This window comes from Plodia interpunctella, chromosome 8, assembly GCF_027563975.2.
Source record: "Plodia interpunctella isolate USDA-ARS_2022_Savannah chromosome 8, ilPloInte3.2, whole genome shotgun sequence".
Lineage (NCBI taxonomy): Eukaryota > Metazoa > Arthropoda > Insecta > Lepidoptera > Pyralidae > Plodia > Plodia interpunctella.
In genome coordinates, this window is record NC_071301.1 from 5,455,007 (window position 1) to 5,474,390 (window position 19,384).

Consider the following 19,384-nt stretch of genomic DNA (forward strand, 5'->3'; position numbering starts at 1 on the left):
GACATAAGGAACTAAGGAAATATTTATTTACTGCTTGAAAGCAAGGCGACTGGGAGCTCTATACGTATAGACTCAGGAATACCATTGCAAAGCCTAATTACCTGCACTTGGAACGACTTGCTCATGAAAGAGGTCCGATGGAGGGGCATTTCAAGGGATAGGTTATTGGAAGAACCAAGATTACAGCAATTGGTGGAACTAAGGAAACTGAATTTGGATTTGAGATAAATGGGAGAATGAGGATCATGAAGGATAGAGAAGAGTTAACAGAGAAGTCTAGCATGACGACGCTCAGGAATCGGTAGCCATGCCAGCTGTGAACGGAACAAAGAAATACGATCATACTTACGAACGTTAAAAATAAAACGGATACCATTATTAGCTGATCTATTCAATTTAAGTAGAAGGTCTTGTTACAAATCGCAAAAGCAATGCGCAAAATGCGCTGGGTACTGAAAAATATTACTTTCCTTGATAAAAATAATCGTTTATTCTTCTTCGCATCTCTTATTAGGTCAATACTAATTAAATCCACATTGGTTCCAAGAATAAATGAATCCTTAAAAATAGTTTCCACCAATTTTACACTTTACTAGTAACATTTTATATAATTAATCAAAAGATTATATTTTGAACTATTACAATGAGTTCAATCATACCATCGAAAAAGTTCTATGAATATCCTTATGAAATTGTCTGTTGGGAATTTCCAACCTCAATAAAATGTTTATGAGCCACATTTCGTAAGATTTGTTTACGATTCGTGTGCATTATTTAACATATATTTTATGAACTCTCTGGCCTACACTTTATGTAAGCCCTGGAATTCTAAATAGTCACTTTTTAATATGGGTATTATAGTACTATATTTTGTCCTTATTTAATTACTAATTAGAATTTTGTACAGGTGAAGCAAGATGTTGGAAAACTTTGTCATGTATATCTTTATCACAATTCATAATAAAGGCCGATGCCGACCGAATACATAATGCATACCGGAACGTATTGAAAATGCATTCTACGTTTTTCGCATTCGGTACATTAGGTATTCTGTATAAAAGATATAAGGATAGTGTGTATAACATTTTTTTTATGAAGCTCTCAGGTCTTCCTACCGACGTTAGTTATTTGCGTGATGGAGCGTAGGGTGGTATTTCTGACGCGATCCGTCCTCTTTATACCTAATATGCTATGCTCCATGGCTTTTTGGCAAATATGTATATTATAAAATGCAACAAGTCCTTTGCCGCCTTTGTTTGTTTGTTCGCGATAAACTCAAAAACTTCTGCACGGATTTTCATTCGGTGTTCATCTGTGGTTTTCTCCAATATATGATATAATTACACTAGTGATTGACGTGAGTGACGTTGAGTGACAGCGCGGCCTTAGCGGTCAAAATGCTCTGGGAACCATTACCAGGAACCATTTAGGTGTAAAATTTATTAGGTTTTTTCCCAAGCGAAGCCGTGACGTAATATATAAAGTATTTTATAAAGTTCATGGCATAATGACTAAATTATTTTTATTTATTCCTAAATGTGCAGAATTATTTTTTCTTAGCGCATGCCTAATGTAAGAGGTGATGTCAGCGTAGGAATCACTAAAAACTTTTTTGGTTCATGGCTTTTAATTTTAATATTTAAGTTCAAAAAACGAATCACAGAAGTCATTAATGGTGTTGAGTATTTCCAGCTGTTCAGATTAATAAAGCTTCAGGGGAAATGTGGTCGCAAGATGGGACATCTCTAAGTGGCCAATAAAATCTGACCTAAGATCGTAAGTGACATGTTGAAAGTACTGCGTCCGTATTAGTGCTAATATACAATTTAACTTTATATTTTATCTTCTTTATTTTCTCTTCAAGCTTTGTCAAGCTACGAGTTTTGTTTTTAACCATGATACAGACAGGTATTTTAAAGTGAGTATTATCGTAGGCGAGTTTCATTCAAAAATATTTTCATTTCCGTAGTGTAACTTATCCTTGATTACATCTATCCTATTTGTTCAAGAGTGTAGATAGAGAATAATAATCCTCATCTGTATTGTGTCCCAATTGCCGTCCTACACGATGAAGGAATTAAACGAGGCCAACAACTGAGCCATAAGCGTACCCACATACACATATAAAATAAGTAACAGTCATGGCTCCTTTTAAGTGGATCTTAGTGAATCTTAGAAATCTGAGATCTTAGAAAAATGTACAGTACAATAAATAATTTAAATTGAATAACTTCCAAAAGATATTCCTAAAAATAAACAAGCTAAATTTTTGATATTTTTACAACAAAAATCAATCACTCACAATTTTTCCAATAAACATCAATAATGGATGATAATTTATACTTAAAGGTACATATTAAAAGGAAACACTCCATAAAATAAAGTTTGTTTTGGCTTAAGAAATTGTCATTGAAATATATTCAATGCTCAGATTCTTCAAATGCGGTATCGTAAATAATTATTATCATAGCAATTTCAGATAGGAGTTATTAGTAGATAGGAAAAAAGATAAATTTATCTCGTTTATTTATATTTTCTTCTTAACTGAAGAAAGGAAATTTTAGGTAAACAAATCACATTTCCCTAATATGTATATTAACGCGGTGACAGACGCACGGACAAAAAAATTACGAAACTTTAAGGGTTCTTCGGTATCGTAAATATAATGTGTAACGAAAACGTTCATTTAAATATTTATTATACAAAATAGATTCGGTAGTTAAAATATTTTTCTTGACCGCCAAAAGTAAAGAATAACAAACCGTGCACCAGCTGTCGGCAGCACATTAGAAATTGTGAAACCACGCAATTTGGTCGAGTAATATCAGTGTTGCCAGTGCCATTGTTATGAGTATGTAACTAGAACATTTTTATACTGCTTGTAGAATTGATTGTGATCGGATTTTGAGGTTATTTTAAACTATTTCTCTCTCACAGTAGACCGTTATAATAATTCAATAATTTATTTTCAGATATTTTTTAATACACATTGGCTGTTCACGTTGGCTGTTATAAAACTCACAAACAAACTCACAGCATTTATTTTTTTATTCGTGTTTGTGCCAACAACTTTGCAAATTAATACTATTTTTAAAATGTACTTTCCACCCTCGCATCTCGGTTGGGAAGTGATTACTATTGAGTTTCCCTCATCCGCGGCGGGTAAAATTTGGCGTCTACCACCTGATACTCGAATCAAATTAACAGCACTTTCCGAGTTTGAGAAACTAAATTTTCAAACTCATAGGTTGCAAGCAAAAGCAAGCCATATGTTAAAAAATTGTTATACAAAATAAATGTACCAATGAACCAACAATGAACTCAGTATGTACTCTTATTGGAAATATACTAAATCGAAAATAGGAACTCAGAAAATGTTTTGTTTCGCTTCTCAAATAAATCTAAAATATTAATATTCCCGGAAACAAGGAAATTTATAGAATTCCAGTAGTGAAATCAAATATTGAGTTAGTTAAGAAATTATGAAACTTCCAATTTCATTAAAGTTTTTATATAGGGATTATTTATTAGGTAACTGTATTCTTGAAATATCTTTTGTATTATTACTGAAGTAGGGTTCGTTTATTTAATCAATAATAATTAGGTATTGTTCTAAGTTTACCTACGCCAGAAGGCCGACATTTCGAAGTACTCATTTAATTAAACAAAGCCTAAAATAAAAATTTTATTCAAAAATAAATATTTTTAAATATTTATTTTTAAATTGTTTATAGTGTGTATTTACATCAATTTATATTACAACGATTTATCAGAAGTGGTTTAGAATGAATGCATAAAGTTTATGTGCGCCACACGCGTAAAACCTAATAGTGGATCAAGTGGGATTATCCATAATATCAATTTATACAAATTCTGCAAATATCGATATAACACAGATAGAAGTAAATTGACAAATACTGTCAGTGACCCGCGTCTGACAAACAACTGCAAATAAATCACATGCTATTTATATATGGAATAGATGGATCACCTCGTAGTAGAATTGTAGGTATATTTATACCTAGAACGCGCGAAGTCGAAAGCGATAAAACATCTTCATTTTATCAATTATTTCTGGCGTTTGATGCGAATTTAGGCAAAGATGATAAAACAAGAGCATTCCATAATAATACCAAGTGAAATAGACTAACGTCAAGTTATTCTAATTTATCATTCCTAACTTAAATTCTTTATAAAACATGTTAAATTAAATTAGGGTGCAATATGACATATTTTGAACTAAAGTTTAAGTACAGAAAATAAACGAAAATAATATTTACTAGTTTATAGTTTTTAGTTATAGCTCCCGAATTCAAATACATACAATTTAAAGACTTAGAAAATAATTTAAAACGTAAACCAAATTGCCAAAAACAGTTCGCACCATTAATTTCTTGAAATACTTGACATGAGTTCAAAATATAAGAAAACAGTCGTACCTAACACTTCTGTCTTGACTATTTTCTTCATGTTTATTGTTATGAATTTCGTTCTAGAATCCCATAACATAAATACAAAAGAAAAACTAGACAAACTGACCAACCAACTCTAATGCCAAGTTTTAGTTATTATTCCTTGATAGGCTATATAGGATAACTTTTAAGCATAAAACCTTAATACATTTATGAAATCTGAATTTATTGAATTTTAGATTATGCACATTTTTTCTAAAGAATAATATAAATAGTTGTCATCTGTTTTCCGTTGGGGAATAATAACTAATATGCATTAGAAAATTAGCTATCCTGCACTAATATCAACAGCACAAGTTTAATATTTAGATATAAAAAGCCTTTGCAGCCGATAAGCAATAACAGCATTCTCAAAAAGGATTGCATGCGGCGGGATTTCTTAAAATCACAATTTTGTCAAAAGTCAACTTAAAAATAAATATTTTTTAAGTCCAAAGTCAACGACTTAGGAGAACACGCGTGGATATTTGGAGAAGACGAGACGACTTGAGGTCGAAAATTTCTCCCAGATGGAAGACGTCACTCAGAAATTTAATCATTTCACTCTCGAGGGCTTGTCAGTCCCCTTAGAATCCCAAATATAAAAGTGTAACGTGGTTCCTCCCGTACTTCCCCAACTACGTAGGAAATCTCCTTTTCGGTGGTCGACTTTTTATAGATGCAATTTCTTTTGCAAAAAGCGTTAAGTTCAGATTTCGTAAGACCGTTTTTAAACCTTCTGTGCGTTAATACTATTACTTATTCTGTGACAACGTGTCTCATCACTGTCATACGAGAGGTGCTGTGGGTGTCATTCGTGGTCGTCTAGACTCATCTCAAATATTCTCGAACGTTTTTGAGAATACACGCTCGTGCATTGCTATTGTAGCCGTAATATGTTCTTAGATAAATGCTTGATCTGATCCCGCACGTAAACTATAAAGCATACGCTATTTCTGCTTTCAGTTTTTTTTTGTTTGAAGAAAAACGCGTAATTTTTTTATAGATATACTCGTATATGCTGAAAATCATATAACATGACTGATAAAATCATAGACAACAATGAAAGGTTATTAAAGGAAAGGCTTTTGTTCATTTTGAAATTCAATCTGAAATGGCTATTTATAAAAAAACTAAAAAGGCATTTATATATCATAGGTAGATAATATGGTTATGCCTATTTAACTCAGTTTGTTAGTGTTATATATTGGCCTAGTACTTGCTCACTTTATTAATAGATAAAATGTGTATAGTCTGTGGCTTCATGTTGACACTTAATGTGACATTACTTCACTTTGTTTTTACCGCCAATACACAACACTGACAACAGCTACTTAGCGTGTTTTATTTATACACAATTAATTGTTATTTCGAACATAACAGTGGCGACGAGTCTAAAAATTAGTAATGGAGAATACAAAGGCAATAAAATTCGAGGAATTCAACCCTCAAGTGGACAATTGGGACGTTTACATAAATAGACTAAAGTTTTGTTTTGAGGCTAATGGCGTCATTCTGGATAGTGTTAAGCGTGCTAATTTCTTTACGGTGTGTGGTGCTCGTGTGTTTGAGACTTTGCTGGCGCTTATCACCCCGCGGACGGCGAATAATGTAACTTTTAATGAAGTGGAAACAATTCTTACTAGACACTATAGCCCTAAACCAAATGAAATATCCATGTCATATCAGTTTTACAAACGTGACCAAAAACGTGGCGAGAAAGTTGCCGATTATGTCGCTGAGCTAAGAAAGATTAGTGCATATTGCAATTTTTCGGACTTAGAGCGTACGTTACGAGATAGACTTGTGTGTGGAATGTGCGACCAAAAGCTTCAATATGATCTATTAAAACGGGACAATTTACGCTATCACGACGTAGTGGATGCTATGTTTGCGGCTGAAAGTGCGGGACGAGATGTACGCATGATCCAGACTGCTTCAATGACTGAGCTTGGAGCGCCGTCTTCGTCGGCGACTTCGTCCGTTGTTGAGCCAATGGACATTAATGTGGTCAACTCTAAACTGAACACTCGTTTTTGTTATCGCTGTGGTGATAAACATCCAGGAGAATGCCGATTCTTAAATGCTGTCTGTCATTTTTGCAAGAAAAAGGGACACATTGAAAAGATTTGTATCAGCAAAAAGAAGAATGCACCAAAACAAGTTAACTTCACTTCAGAAGGATTTGCAGATAATTTAAATGGAATTTATTGCATACAAGGTTTAAAGCGAGTGCCACCCTATGAAATAACAGTGTTAATTGGCAATACATCCGTCCGTATGCAAGTGGATACAGGGGCTAGTTTCTCCATATTAAATGAAAAGTCTTGGTCCACAATTTGTAAGTCTTTGCCACACACCATCCTCAGACCTGTTTCGCTGTCACTACATACTTGGACAGAGACACCAGTCAAAATTGTTGGACAGGCAACATTACCTGTAACATACAAAGAACATAAACAAGATCTCTCAGTTGTCATTGCCAAGGGTTGTGGACCCAATTTACTGGGGCGTAATTGGTTCGAACCATTGAACATTACTATGAATGTTAATTTTGTATCGCACGAGGATGATACAATAGAAAATTTATTTGACAAGTATAAAGCGGTTTTCAAAGAGGGTCTTGGTACTTATCGTGGACATCCAGTGACTATACATCTGAAGCCAGGAGCAACTCCAAAGTTTCTCAAAGCGCGTCCAGTGCCATTTGCTATTAAAGAAAGAGTAGAAAAAGAAATAGATAGATTAGAAAATGAAGGAGTATTGAGACCAACATCATTTGCTAACTGGGCAACACCTGTTGTACCTATCATAAAAAAGTCTGGTGAAATCAGATTATGTGGAGACTATCGTAGTACTGTCAATGAGGCAACGGAGTCTGATACCTATCCCATGCCTACAGCCAATGAAGTATTTGCCACAATAGCAGGAGGTAAAATTTTTACAACATTAGACTTAGACAAGGCGTACACACAAGTGACGGTAGATGAGAGCACTGCAAAGTTGTTAACACTGAACACATGCAAAGGTTTATATACTGTACATCGATTGGTATTTGGAGTTAAGGCTTGTCCAGGCATATTTCAACGTTTGATGACTTCTCTATTGGCAGGGATACCTGGAGTAGCAATACTGATCGATGACATAATTATATGTGGGTGTACTGTGCTAGAAATGTTAAATAGATTAGACATTGTGTTAGATCGAATAGAAAAGGCTGGCCTGCGGCTTTATAAAAATAAATGCAAGTTTGCAAAAGAGAAAGTAGAATTCTTAGGTTTTGTTATAGATGCTGAAGGCATACACCCAGCAAAAAGTAAAGTTGAATCTATTGTAAATACACCAGCGCCTAAAAATAAACAAGAATTGCAAGCATTCTTAGGACTGTACAATTTTTATGAAAGATTCATCCGAAACAAGGCCACATTACTGGAGCCACTACACCGGCTTTTAGACTCTAATAACCCATGGAAATGGACAACAGAGCAACAATCGGCATTTGATACTGCAAAAAATCAAATTACTTTCGATTTGACATTAGTACATTATGATTTAAACAAACCTTTGATTCTCACATGCGACAGTTCTGAGTATGGAGTTGGAGCAGTTTTGTCACACAAATTTGAAGATGATCAGGAGCGACCTATAGCCATGGCGTCGAGAACATTACATGTGCATGAACGGCGGTACTCACAACTTGATAAGGAAGCCACCTCTATCATGTTCGGCATAACTAAATTCCATAACTACCTTGTGGGCAGGAATTTTTGTATAATTACTGATCATAAACCTTTGTTGGGCATATTTGACCCAAAAAAACCAATGTCTAATATGATTTCACCAAGATTAACAAGGATTGCCATTGCTTTGTCTATGCATGACTATGATATAACTTATAAACCAGGCCCACAGATTGGTAATGCGGATAGTTTGAGTCGTTGGCCCAGACCCGTTCCAGAAGAGCCAGAAACCCAGTTATGTGACGTTTTGCTGATGGCAGAAACACCCAAGGATTTTCCATTCCAACCTGAAGACATTGCCAAGGCAACTAAGTTGGATGCAACATTGCTCCAGGTGATTTATTATATACAGAGGGGCTGGCCAGCCAAAGAAGGTAGATCGGACCTACATCCTTATTGGCTGAAACGTGCAGAATTGTCAGTACAAGAAGACTGTATACTTTTGGGCTGTCGTGTAGTGATTCCTGAATCTCTACGTCAAACAACATTGCAAATTTTACATAAGACACACAGTGGAATCGTCCAAACTAAATCTTTGGCCAGAAGTTATGTGTGGTGGCCACGTCTCAATGATGACATTGAATCATTAGTGAGTGGTTGTAAGACCTGTCTAGAACATCGTCATATGCCCCCTAAATCTACACATGAATGGATAACACCAGTGCGGCCATGGTCAAGAGTGCATATTGACTTTGCTGGACCCTTCCAAAATAAATATTTTTTGATTCTCGTAGATGCATATTCTCGATGGCCAGAAATATTTATGGTAAATAATACAACTTCTGCTACAGTAATTCGACATTTAAGATTAACATTTGCCACCCATGGACTATGTGAAGTATTAGTTTCTGATAATGGCACATCTTTTGTATCTGCAGAGATGGAAGATTTTCTAAGAGCTAACAATATTCGTCATATTACAACTGCTCCATACCATCCAGCAACTAATGGACTGGCGGAAAGAATGGTACAGACCGTCAAAGACAAGTTAAAAAAATTAGAGCCTACTACATGGGATATTAAAATACCGAATTTATTATTGGGATTACGAGTGACACCTTGCACTTCGACAAATAGAACTCCGGCAGAGCTTTTGATGAGGAGACGTTTGCGTACTATTCTTGATACCATACATCCTGAAAATATAATAGCTAAGAAAAGGGATTACCAAATAGAGAATAATAGCAAACAGAAACATAGAGAAACTAATGTGGGACGGAAGATTATGTACAGGAATTATAGAAATGAAGGCCCAAGATGGTCACCAGGAGTTGTTATTGGTAAAAGTGGACCTTCAAGTTATCAAATTAGGAGAGATAGTGATGGAGGAGTGATTGATCGGCATATGGATCAAGTTATATCTTTGAGAAAGCCTGAAGATAATAATGAAAGTAATATGGAAAGTACAGAGACGACATACGGAGAGACAGAGGCAATGGATGTTGAAACTGAAAGCATTATTGAGATCCCTGATGCAGACCAGTGGGCTGAGATGCTAGGCATCCCTTTTACTGCACAGCCTTTCGCTGCAGAACCTTCATCCAATGCAGGAAAAATTCGAAATAAATTATCCACACAGCCCAAGATTCCCTATCAGAGACCTAGTACCTCTTCAAGTGTTGATTATATATTGTAACTAGTAAATAGTCAATAGAGATGTTAATGATTATATGGAAGTTAATTATTCATTTCTTGTTGTGTAGTGAGTTTTAGTTAGATTGTTAAATATTTAACATATATCAATAATGGGTACTGTTTTGTCACGTCTTATACTTGGGGAGGAGATATGTTATATATTGGCCTAGTACTTGCTCACTTTATTAATAGATAAAATGTGTATAGTCTGTGGCTTCATGTTGACACTTAATGTGACATTACTTCACTTTGTTTTTACCGCCAATACACAACACTGACAACAGCTACTTAGCGTGTTTTATTTATACACAATTAATTGTTATTTCGAACATAACAGTTAGTCTCATTTCAAATACTTCTCAACCTAATAAATCTGTAGCTCAGCAAAGTTTACCGAAGTCGCCTGAAAATATTTTATTTTATGCCAGGAACAGGCAGCTTCACTGATTGGTTCCCGGCTCTGGCCCACTGAATATTGTCTATCCTTCCTAGCTTGTTTTTTTAACGACTTTCTTGTTGTTTTTTATATTTATGCGCAATTGTTTTTTCTTTCGCTTCTTACCATTTACTTTTTCACGGAATCTATTTAAAAACTTGTTTAATAAATTATAGTTTCGATTTGCTCGTGAAATGGAAAATGAAATATAAATTCACATCATTTTAATGTATCTTACTCTCTCTCTCTCTCTCTCGTGTTACATTCGGAGCTGTGTCGCCCAAAAGCCCAGGGTTCGCGTCAAAAATCAACCTTTAAATTTTGATGATTTGGCTAGGCTTTTACAACCTCTTTGGAGATGCTATTGCTGCCGATAGCTGATAGGCATGTGGATCTTATTAATTATACGACTTCCAAACATCATTTTAATGTAACTTTAATGTAAGAAATTGACTGGTCTACGGTTGTAGATAGAAATATTCAAATAAGGTAATAAAATACCGTTTAGGTTAGTTTCACTTAGAACTTTAGGGAATATTCCCTAAATCTGAATTAGTAGTTGCATCTCAAACTTGATTTTAATACCGCTGCATTTCGACAAATTCATTAGTAAAGTGTATATTTCGGTTGGCTAAGGGTTAATTCAGAGGGATGAGTATAAAATTTACGAGTGTCATCAAAATAAACCCCACACAGTGAAGTATACGACTTTAACCGGTCTCAATAATATTTACGATAGATTTCATTTAACACTTTATGGGAAAGATAAATAAGATTATACAAATTCCATGATATTAAACAACATTCTCCGAAGAACATTATCTATTGATGTGTGCAGCTAAAACTGAAGATAGATTTTTCCAAATGGAAAAAAGACAAGCAAAAATGACTAATATCCTGTCAATTAACAAAAGCATACATCTTTGTTCTAAACAATTGTACTCGTACTTGAACTTGATCTGTGAGCGAGTTTGATTGATGTAGAATTTTTTAAAATGAAGGAATGTACTGGGTTACGACAAAAAAAAATTAACAAATATTGAGATAATTAAGAGTAAACTTCAATATAATTTACTTTAAATGTATAGGCAAATACAAAAAATTTGAAAATCTATTTCTCTCGTATGATAGGTACGAACCAAGACGTTCTATAACCTGATGCAACAAACGTAGAGCCACAAAAAATGTCACTTATGGACATAACAAGAACTAACGAGACAACTGATTTCCACAATAAAATCTAAAAAGTGCCAAGGAACGTTGAATTATTCAAGAAATATTGAAAATGAAAGGATCGTGAAACTAGTTGCGGACGACATGTCGAGACATGTACGAATTATAATAAAATATTGAATCCTCTCACCGAACAAGTCTTGCGAGGTCTTGCTATAATCTGTTTCTTATTTGTATGGGAAACAAAAGCACAAACAACAAACATGTAAGTTAAACCAAGAATCCATCAAGCAAACAGACGCACACAGACGAAAATAACTTCGTAAAATTAATTTAAAATGCATCGTTTATCCATACTGAAATAAGAACGATCACTGCCACTGCACGTAAATATTGTTAACTAATAATTTTATCCTTAGGTACCGATTTGTGCCATATATATTTTTTTCGTTAACAAATAAAAAAATACGTACAAAGTTTTCAATTCTAATTATTCCTTTTATAAAAATGACCAATATAAATTAAGGATCAATCTATAACATCCAATAGTGTTACTGGAAATGTTTATAATAAAGTGACTTATTGAAAAATCTTTCTCGCCCAAAAACATAAATTAATTTAAATATTTTTAATGACATATGTTCCTAGAATTCATATAAATAATGGTACATAAATAACTAATCTTATTTCAGGTTTATTTGCATCACCGACATAGACAATAGCCTTACTCTTAATTTTATGTGACGCGTGTAATTCTAAAGGTAATAAGAATTACTTCTCAGTCAACAGGCATTTAAGTTTTACGACGTCAGTCGTTAAACATGTTTAACTACACAATATCTAGAACATAAGAAAATTAGGTTACCACATAAATCATTCTATTACTTTATTTATACGTTCATTTAGATTTGTGCGGTACACACTAAGCTCCCCAATCATATTTCTTTACGAAAAAATAAATAAAAACACTCTGTTGTATCCACATACATGCTGTTGTAGCATTAAAGCAAAATACTAAATTGGGTACTTACCTAAGTTCAAAACAATGTAATGTAATAATGTAGTTTCAAAATTATGTAACACATTTTAAACGAATAAAAATGTCTGTATGTCCGTCGTTCGGCAAATCAAATCCTGAGTCCTGGCCCTAATCGACTGCGTGTACAACAACCAATAATTTTAATAAATCCAACAATCGAGGGCTATATCTCAATAAACTTACTGAAGTTACGACCACTTCGCCCCAGCTGATACTGTTTATTAAATAATAAACTTATATTTTAACAGATAAAATGTAGCATAATATGGTTACTGAACCTGCAGTAAATTTTATTATGATCTTTTTGTTAGATGCACATTGTTTTGTTACTTAAAACTTACCTTCATTCACACATTTAATTTAAATGCAAAGATTAGTTTTTGGTGAACTGGATCGCTCTGTATTGTAGCGTTAGTTTGAGCCAAAACTCTTTTAGTAAATACGATGTCGATATTTTTTTCCTATGGGACGTTTGATTGTTTGAGCTATGTAATCTGTTTTATTACTAAATGCTTTAGTATTTATGAATAATTATTCCGTGCTTAATATTAAATTTAACCTTTTTAGGTTAAATTTAACCTTTTTAGGTTAAATTTAATATTTTCGAATAAAGATTCGAAAATATTGCTTTATCTCATAATATTGCTTGGTTTCTTGAATCAGAAATTAATCAATAAATTGAAATCAACGGCTAAAAGCTACTAAACTATGTCAAGAGCACTTGATACCTTTTGAATTTCATAACTACCACAGTGACCTAACAATAGTATTTTTGCTTTGTTTTTATTTAAGTAAAACTAGAGTTGGAAATATTCAAACAAAAGTAGTTTATTCAAATTTTTCTTTTCTTGACTATAAAGCATGACCTAAATACTTAGGTTAACGTACTTCCGATACCAAGATCCACAAAAATGTTTTAGTTTTTTTAAATACAAATGTTACTATATATTTTTCTATTAGTATCAAAATTCATAATTACGTATCACTACAGTCTCTTCGAAAACAAAGTCGCTTCCCGCAGTCTGTCTCTCCCTATGCATACTTAGATCTTTAAAAAATCTTTTTGGTCTTATTGTTGACTGATAGATAATTTCATGTGGCGTTAATTTCATTTGTACTTATTTTGTACTGAAGCGGTGGTGGTGTAAAGGTTGAGACGCCCGCCTGTGGATCGAAAGGTCCCAGATTCGAATTCTACTCGTGCCACATGAGTTTGTATACAAATCTGACTCATACTCGTATATAGTAGTTTTCATCGACCACCACTCGCTTCCAGTGAAGGAAAACATCGTGAGGAAACCTGCACACTGGTTGTTTATTATTAACTTATGTGTGAAATGGAGAAGGCAATGGCAAACCACTCCATTAATAATGCCAAGAAAGATTGTGTGTGTTTCATTCCACGTAATGACCACGACCCTTAGCCATGAGGAATACGACTATGAAGAAACGGATTTTGATACGGTTTTTTTAAATACATAGTGGGATTTCTGTGGATGGTTTAGGTATTATAATTTATTACGAGTATGCTTTAACGTCTACCCTCCGAGCCGGTGCTAATGCGCCGGTCAAACAATTATCTATTGCGTCTCAATTCTGCTCAATAAACGGTTTAACCCGTGCGAAGCCGGGAGGGGTCGCTAGTTTAATATAAATCGCTAGACAAGATAAATTGAATAGTTGGTGCAATATAACTATACGCATATAATTCAATTTTATTGTCATTGATTCTGACCTACGGGGTTCCAATTCGGATGGAAAATCTAAGGGATTCCCACGTACGAGGGTTGAATAAAAATCAGAGCACATAGTGCGAGTCGTAATTCTTCGAACTTGATCGTCGAATTTTTTTTTCACGTAGCTACAGCGCAGACAACCAATAATATTGGTGCGTCGATGTCATGTCGTCGAGTCACACACAATTCCGCATTGTGATTGGCTGGCAGTGTCTCACTGCGAAAAGTCCGTCATCCGCTCAGTTTTTCATGAATATAGATTATCGAAACAATACCGTGGTGTCCGTCAGTCCGTATTAAGCCAATACTGCAAATGACTCGAGTTAATTCGATTACGCGCCTCACTTATCGCTAACGGTAAACTGCCCTTTTTACTTACTTACTGCCATATTTTCCACTACATCCACTTTTAATAATTAATGTGTTTTTGATTACAGGTAAAATATTAATGTTAAGGTAGGTTGATGTGCTATTGTCTGTACATATTTGATTTTAAAAAATTTGAAAAACATCCTAGTACCTAGAGGTATACTGTTAATGCCTATATATTTATTTTATCTATGGTCACATGCATAAACGCTAACCTATTGGTTAGCGTGCACGAGCTATTGCGCATAGACAGAGAAGGGAAAAATGGAACCATGTAGTGTTCAATCATATAGTAACGGTAATGAATAATAAAATACATGATTAATGGACTATCGATCTACCGCAAAAATAATGGAAATATCAGAACGGCTAAGGTTTAGGGTGTTTTTTGGTTTGAAATCTTTTTGAAATAGTGTTTTGCTCTGCCTTGCAAATAATAATTATTATACAAAAATATTTAAATAATAATATAACATAGAATTAAATTGTAATATCAATTTTATAATTCATATAAGTATTGCAAATTCTTTCTATTTTGAAATCGTATATTCATTCCATACAGGTTCCATATATAAATTATTGTTGTTTTTTTTTTAATATTCATAATTTGAAGTATGAATTATATATTGATTAAACTACTGGTATGTAGTCGAATTATAACAACGAGTAACTTATAAATTAAAACAATATACAATTATATAAATTGAGAGACAAAACACTGATTAATGCTGCCAATACTAGTACTTTCATTTCGCAAGTGCATTCCTATTTAAGGAATAAATTACATAACTTAATTAAGAGTTCGGTAAGTTGATGAACGGCATAACTTGAAACTTGTGTTCTGCTCGCTCGCGGAACAAGTGACATATAAACCGATACGAGTGTATTCGGTCTTAATTTAAATCTCTTTTTAACGATTTCAAGAAATCGTTTTTCAACACCTTTTCTGATCCACTCGTGTGAAATAATTTTGTGCCAAAATCGGTCTCAGTATAGTTTTCGACTTGGTCTAAATATTTCATAATGATTCGAAATTACAGTTTTATCACTGGAGATGATATTATTTAATGTGAAACTTAGTTGTACAATATTCCTCGCTCTAACAATTGGATGTTGTTGCAACGGGAAATGTATAACCCCTATTTTTATTTATAACAATACGTTGCAAATGTTATAATTTCGTAATTTATTAAGCTATATTTAAAAGAAAATTATTCCTAATGCGGGAACCGCGGTATTTTTACTGTTATTGCTTCTTAACTTATTTTATCCAATACAATCTCATGCAAAACAACTAATGATAAAAGAACAGGTACCGCTAGGTACAGGAGACAGGTAACAGTAGTGCATCTTATTTTATAGCTCCTAGTAATTACGTACGTACTTGATACGTACATAAGTGAATCAAGTATTACCACTGCGATCGGACGCACATTTCTTTTATTTGTTTTTTTATCATAACTGCAACTAATACATTGTGGCAAACGGATTTACACGACACTTACTTTAGGTTTAATAGTGAGGTTTATTCTTCATATTACAACAATTAACATTGATGATTAAGAAAGAAGTCACCCCTGCAAGATTCGGTACTCGCTTATCGCTTGACGAGTCAGATCGTAAGATTGGCAGCAAAAAATGAGCACAACCCTAACTGATGTCTAAAAAGAAATTTTCTATTTCCTTTCAGCGGCAACCCTAGAGAATGCGGCTGCTATCACAGAGTTTATCAGCCAGTGCTAGTCCGCGCGCGGCGTGATAAACACGTCTGCAGAATACGAGTGCCACTCACGCACGCGACAACTTTCCCGTTCACTGTAAGTTTCCATTTCGATGTCTTGTTTTATTTAAGTGACCTTTTTTTCAATTGATCGATTGGAATATAATTTTTCATGCTAAGAACAATTTTTTTTTATATTTTTGCAAATGTGGTTTAATTTATTAACCATGAAAAAAAAATTTAAAAAGTAACCCATATGACTTGTAGAACTTATTATTATCTGTATTTAGTTTTACCCGTTATGGTGTCAGCTACTAATCAAATCTTGAGTGTTAAATTACACCTCCTTCTTCAATTTCGAGGACAAATTTTGTGTTCATTTTGTTAATTAGATGACAACATAAATGCAATGTGGTGAATCTAATTTAATTATTATATGCAAATGTTTTGATATTTTTAATAGAGTCAAAAGGTCTCCAGAAAATGTATTCTTGAAAATACTTTGATTTGTGAACGCATGCCACATAACTCAAACTTATCTTTCTCCCCGTGAAGTCTGGATTATGAAAAATAATAATCTTTGATTAAAGTTTTCCAGATCTCCTTATTTAAAAATATATCAAGGATATACAAAATAATAAATAAATGTTTTACATTAACTTGAGTTTTTCATATTTATATTATATTTTTGTAAGTAGATGATTACATATACAGGGCCAAATTTTTGCATTTATAACATTTTAGGTGAAATTGCAAGACAATAAAAATATGTTTATTTTTAAACCATTTTTTTATTGTTAATACATAAAATCAGGTATTATTAAAACGCTAGCCATTGATTATATAAGTCTAATATTAAGTAAATAAAAATCAACGACTCTTGAAAGTGTCTGAAACTTCTGAAGTCATTAATTATAATTATAGCTGCAATCTCAAAAACTTTAAGCATTAATTGCAAAATCGTCCAGTCAACAAATCATTTTGCTTAGCGTCTTGCGCTAATTTCCGAAGTTATGAATTTTTTTCAAATACTTAAAAATTTTTATGAAATTGAAAGTAGTACAAGTAGTTAAATAATATAACTATTTATGAATACTGATGTTGTTAACATAAGTACCGGTTATAGAAAAAATATTTTGAACATTGCTTGCTTACCATGTATGTTAGTAAATATGTACTGAGCGTAAACCTATCTATGTCGCTTATACACAGTATTATATAAAAAAGGATATATTTAAATACCCAGTCACAAAATAAAATTAACGAAAACGTATTCCCAGAAATATGCAAGCATTGTTATTCAGCTTCCAAGTTATGTAGAAAAATATTTAGTTTTTACTTTAGAAGTTTACTAGTACTATTTTACTCCTTCTTACCGAAGTTTAAATTTGTTACACACATAGTTTACAACTAATCTCGCAGTCTAATCTTATAATGTAAGTTAAAATGTCTGAGTTCCCATTACTGCTATATTTGCTGTCTCACAGCTTTCGAATTATATTAAAAGTTCGGGAACTTATGGCAGCTTCGGAAGTTTCGGTTTCTGTTGAATAAACCGCCTGACGAACAAACAAAGGTGTTAGTATTAGGATAAACGTATGAAGTTACAAACCGTGTTTTTTTCAAGTGTAAAGAATTGATAACATCATTTCAACTAATTATGATTTTCACAACTATTATTATAGAGAAAATTTGGATCATAAGTATCTATTTGCAAATAATATCATGCAAATTCTACTACACGTATTTCGATAAAATATGGTACTTACACAAATAGAATAATCTGTAATCTCCAGCAATTCCTCGAAATTGGAGCTTTGGAACGTAACTAGGTTTAAAAAAAAGCTGCCAAGTGCGAGTCGGACTCGCCCATGAAGGATTCCGTAGCAACAAGTAACAACATAAAAGTTCTTGTTGATCGGTTTTTGTATATTTTTATATTTGCGTTGATTGATGAATTTATGACGTATAAAACACTACTTACTAGATCTCATTCAAACCAATTATCGATGGAAGTTTACATAGTTATGTACATCATATATTTTTTTGAGTTTTATCATACTCTTATTTTAGAAGTTACAGGAGGGGGGGGCATATTTTACCACTTTGGAAGTGCCTCCCGCGCAAACTATTAAGTTTAGAAAAAAACAATATTAAAAACCGAAATATCATTTTTGAAGACCTGTACGTATGGGTGTGATAAAAAAAGCAGTTCTAAGTATACCCCCAAAATTTTAATGCGGTTCACAGAGTATATCTACTTACCAAGTTTCAACAGTATAGTTCTTATAGTTTTAGAAAAAAGTGGCTGTGACATACGGACGAATGGACAGACAGACAGACATGACGAATCTATAAGGGTCCGTTTTTTCCATTTGGCTACGAAACCCTAAAAGCAAACATTTCCTGCCAGCTGAGACTACGTATGAACACCAGAGGCGCATTGTTTCAAGGAATCAGGTTGTGCCTGTGTTCAAAATTCCATGTATATTGATGAAGCAGTTAAAGCTTGAAAGAATTGCATTGCATTTCCACCCGGTACTAACTAAATATTGAGATTTTAAATCTGAATTCGTAAAAGGCGATTGCGTCTGATTCTCTTCTGGTTACAATTTTTGTTTTGGAGATGGAAATTATTCTGATTTTTGTTTGGAGATAGTTGTAGGGGATGATTGAAGTGATGGAGAGCAATAAACAATAAGCAATTTTTTGTCGCCGACGAAGCCATGGGACATCAGCTAGTTTTTTAATATTAACCATATTCTCTAACAAATATCAACATAGGTTTAATACGTCGATGATTGGCCCTAATAGTGTTTGCATGCCCCGTTTGTTTAGGCCTGCTTATGGACTGATCTGACATAAGCCAGGATCATATCCATACACATGTGTGTGTGTATTTGTAATGTGTAATCCTCATTGGGATGTGATTATCGCCACCATATTATGACTATCACTTTTTATATTGTAGCCGTATGTGGTCGAGGGAAACTCTTAAGGAAACTTATATATAGTAAAAAATGGGCTATTAGTTCAAAGATATGAAAACCTTGCTACTGTTTACGCCGAAACTCCCACAAGATTC

General features: G+C 33.6%; 2 protein-coding genes across 5 annotated transcripts in view; both read left to right on the forward strand.

Moving 5' to 3' along the window:
* Positions 1-5,858: 5,858 nt before the first annotated feature.
* LOC128672164 (uncharacterized protein K02A2.6-like) lies at positions 5,859-9,827 on the forward strand. Its single transcript, XM_053749112.1, has one exon. The coding sequence runs from the start codon at positions 5,859-5,861 to the stop codon at positions 9,825-9,827; it is 3,969 nt and encodes a 1,322-aa protein (XP_053605087.1).
* A 6,486-nt stretch (positions 9,828-16,313) lies between these two features.
* The window catches only part of LOC128671760 (monocarboxylate transporter 3-like), an 87,290-nt gene continuing 84,219 nt past the window's right edge, over positions 16,314-19,384 (forward strand). For all 4 annotated transcript variants that reach the window (XM_053748502.2, XM_053748505.2, XM_053748501.2 and 1 more), the window contains exon 1: positions 16,314-16,396. The gene's annotated coding sequence lies outside the window, so the exon portion shown is untranslated. The remainder of the gene's footprint in view (positions 16,397-19,384) is intronic.